The 3645-nt window shown below is 54.7% G+C and overlaps 1 protein-coding gene across 3 annotated transcripts in view; it reads right to left on the bottom strand.

The window, feature by feature from the left end:
* WDR13 (WD repeat domain 13) overlaps positions 1 to 3645 on the bottom strand; it is a 17560-nt gene that overhangs the window by 4710 nt on the left and 9205 nt on the right. Inside the window, exons 1-5 of one of the 3 annotated variants that reach the window (XM_021707790.1) lie at positions 3070 to 3201; positions 2644 to 2723; positions 1695 to 1935; positions 868 to 977; positions 621 to 751 (exon numbers count right to left, since the gene is read on the bottom strand). In XM_021707790.1, the coding sequence (XP_021563465.1) occupies positions 621 to 751; positions 868 to 977; positions 1695 to 1935; positions 2644 to 2684 (523 nt within the window). In that variant the 5' untranslated portion in view covers positions 2685 to 2723; positions 3070 to 3201. Of the gene's footprint in view, positions 1 to 620; positions 752 to 867; positions 978 to 1694; positions 1936 to 2643; positions 2724 to 3069; positions 3202 to 3645 lie in introns of those variants that run through there. The other 2 variants (XM_021707796.1, XM_021707788.1) reach the window with 2 other exon arrangements.

Raw genomic sequence — 3645 nt, 5'->3', positions numbered from 1 at the left:
CCTCAGCCTCCCAAAGGCGCGGGATTACAGGCTGAGCCACCGAGCCCGGCTTCACTGGGCACTTTTCTTAAGAAAGGCTCTGATGTGTGTGCTACGGCTGGGGTCCCACTACACAAGGCACAGTGGCCTCAGCAAAAGGGTTTCCTAGGCTGATAAAGGGAGATGTAACCCCAGAAAGCCCCCTTCCAAAAGTTTTTTAAATCTTAGCAGCTCCTTTGCAGACTGCAAAAATCTTGTGAGAAAGGTCCTATGTCTAAGCAAGCACTGTATAATCACCAAGGTCTTGGCAATTTGCAAAACCCTTGACACTGTAGCCCACTCTGCCCTCTGCAAAGGGATTTATCATCGGCAAAAGCTTTGGATTCTTCCAAGTGACTCACGAACCCAGGCAGTCTGCTGCAATGTGTTCTCTTAAGTTTCTGAGGCCCTTTACAGTATAAAAAGTGCCAAGACTTTGCAGACCACTTTGCAGAGGCCTTTTCAGTATGTGAAAGGCCTTATGGATGGTAATTTCTCCTTGGAGGTGTGCCAGGGCCTTGCATTCATAAAAAGGATGCTTGGGGTAGTTGTCACAGTTTGGGCAAATGCTTGGTGATGGGACCCACCACTGAATGGCTCACCTGCCTCATCCACGTGCTGATCGAAAACATGGTACATGCCCGCAAAGGCATAGTTCTCACTCAGCGATGTGTCTCCGGCCATGGCCCGACTTGCCTCTGCCGCCGATGTGGGCACCACACTGCCAGGGGGCCTGTGCCCCAATAGGAAGTGAGGGGTGACAGGAGGTAGGTGCAAGTGTTCAGCTTGCCATGCCCCATGGCCCCTTTCCTCACAACCCCCCACCCCACAGCTGCCTCTGGTGCATACCTGTCCTCGTAGACAGCACGGTTCATCTGTGCCTGCAACTGGTAGGAACCGCGGCTAACAGAACGGAGGTGCCCACGGGTCCCCAGGGCCCGAGGATCATCCTCGAAGTCCTGCAAATGGAGAGGGTCAGGTTGGACAAATCCTGAAAACAGACCTCAAGAACCTTTGAGGCACAGAGTCTTCAAAATCTACCCAGAGCCAGGGTCGGTGGCTCAGCCTGTAATCCCGTGCCTTTGGGAGGCTGAGGTGAGTGAATTGTCTGAGCTCGCAGGTTCGAGACCCGCCTGGGCAACTTGGTGAGACCTCATCTCTACAATAAATTAACACGAGCTGGGCGTAGTAGCGTGTGCCTGTAGTTTCAGCTACTTGGAAGGCTGAAGCGGAAGGATCTCTGGAGCCCAGCAGGTCGAGGCTGTGGTGGCCGGGAGCAGCCACTGCACTCCAGTCTGGGTGACAGAGTGAGACTCCAACTCAAAAAAAAAAAAAATCTCCCCAGAACCAGATCCCTTCTCACCATGTCCCCTATCCCCACCATCACTGCCTGCAGTGGCTTCTTGACCGGTCCTGCTGCTCCTGCCCTTATCCTGCTCAGCAGATACTCAAGACTTAGTAGGCTATATGTTTATTGACCTGTTTGTCAAGTTTATTATCTGTGTATTGACTTAGTATCTTTCAATATCTCTTAATATCTATTTGGCATAATATCTTTTTGTCCTCTGCTGTTTAGAACAGTGCCCAGCACACAGCAGGTACTTGACAAAAGTCTGTGGGGTGAATGTGTGGAGGCAGGTGGTGTGCATAGAGGGCAGGTGTGGCCAGAAGCTCACCTCCATGCGGTCAAGGGTAGTGCGACTGCTGCGGACGATGCTGTTGCTATAGGCGCGAGCACTGCCTGGCTCGGAGAGGGGCCCGTAGCGCTGGCCCAACAGCTGCCCTCGAAGCCTCAGGTACTGCCGACGCAGTGCTGGGGGGTGCCCAGCCTTGGCATTCTCCCGCAGCAGCTGGCTGCGCCGGCGAATATACTGGGTCCGAAACTGTGGAAACGTTGGTGTGCGGTACGCGTTGTACCTGTGGGGTCGGGAGGTAGGGCAGGCAGCAGGCACAGGACAGAGGGACTCAATCAGCTCAGGGAATAGGGAAGGAAAATGAGGTGTGTGGCAGTGATTGGGGTCAGGGTGACAAGAATGATCAGCAGTGGTGATGGGAGACCTCCTGGTGCTGCAATGGGAGTGAGTCCGTAGTAATAATGATCATGGTGATAAGAACAATGAAGTCAGTATGAAGAAAATGGAGCCAGTCTGCAGCTCTGCTGGGGTCTGTATGGGGTAAGTGAGTCAATGCAGACAATTGCGGTCAGTCTAGCATTGTGATACAAGTCAGACTGACATGACAATGGAGGTTAATGTAATGCAATGGTAGGGGTCAGTGTAGAGTGGTGCTGGGGTCAGAATAGGGAAGTGATGATGGTAAGAGAAGTCTGGGGAACACCCATGGGGGCTAGGATGTCACCAGCCTGAGCTCCATAAGCACTCCCACCCCCACAGCCTCTTTGCGCATGCCCACACCTGACCGCATTTTTCTAACATGCTCTTTATAACCCTCTCAAGCCTGGCCATCTCACTGCGGGCGTGCCCCCACACCCTCTTACTGCGCATGCTCACCTCCGGCATGCCCACGCAGCCGCATAAGGCAAGTTCTCCGCCCAGCCTCACTTATCGCCATTGCGCATGCACCACAGTAAGTTCCGCTCCCAGGGGCTTCGACCCCACGCCTCACCTCGCGTCCACTGCTAAGACTTGCTGCCACACCGCGGCCATTCCCCGGCCTCCTCCTCTGGCGTGTCTGCCCGCGGAAGCCTGCAGGACAAGGGCCTGGAATGTCAGCGGCCCAGGAGAAGGAATCTAGTTTCGCCCCTTCCGCCAGACGACCATTGCCATAGAGACCGAGTGTTTTTGCGCTGGGAATGTCACAGAATCCCACCCGGCTGTTACCATGGTCATCACCCCAGCCCTGCCCTTCCTGGGCAGCGCCCGGGTGACACACAGCAGCGATTCAGACCTGACACCGCCCCGCCCCAGTCGCCATAGCAACGTCCCTCCCCCGCCTAGCAATCTTTGCTTGACATTTCCCACCCATCTTGGCCCCACCGCCCTCCGCCTTCCCTTCTCAGGTCCAAGAGCATAGCCCAGGATCGGGGACCACCTCCGGGGCTGCCTCCGGCTCTTGAGGCCCCCGGGGCGGCCCTGAGACCACTGTCGCTTGCTCCTTCTGGCTCTCTTCTCCCTTTCTCAGACTCCAGGCACGATGGCCGCCTGCTAACAGAAAGAGCTGCCGAGCGCAGAGCGAATCGATAGGAATCCTTCCCAGGGCGTGGGAGTCTCGCAGGCGCACTGAGGGACCGTGGCTTCCAGAAGAGACAGAGGCTCCACCCCTTGAGTTCTACTCACTCCCTAATAGCACTTTTTGCACATACAAGGATAATGTCCAAGGGCCAGAGGGTCAAGGGTGAGTCTGCAAAACACTGACATCAGATGACTTTTTAAAAAATAGATAAGAAACATGGCTTTCTTTTCAGAGTGACGTAGGTCACTTTTTAGCACAGTCTTGTCCAAAGCTTGAATAGTAGAATTAAAAAGTAATCACACAGCCGGGCTCCGTGGCTCAGCCTGTAATCTCGCGCCTTGGAGGCTGAGGTGAGTGGATTGCCTGAGCCAGACCCGCCCGGGCAACTTGGTGAGACCTCATCTCTACAATAAATCAAAAAATTAGCCGGGCGTG

Source organism: Carlito syrichta, unplaced genomic scaffold (genome assembly GCF_000164805.1).
Source record: "Carlito syrichta isolate Samal-C Ts95f unplaced genomic scaffold, Tarsius_syrichta-2.0.1 Scaffold50662, whole genome shotgun sequence".
NCBI lineage: Eukaryota > Metazoa > Chordata > Mammalia > Primates > Tarsiidae > Carlito > Carlito syrichta.
Note: the sequence above shows the minus strand (reverse complement) of the source record. Positions and strands in the feature narration are given on the sequence as shown.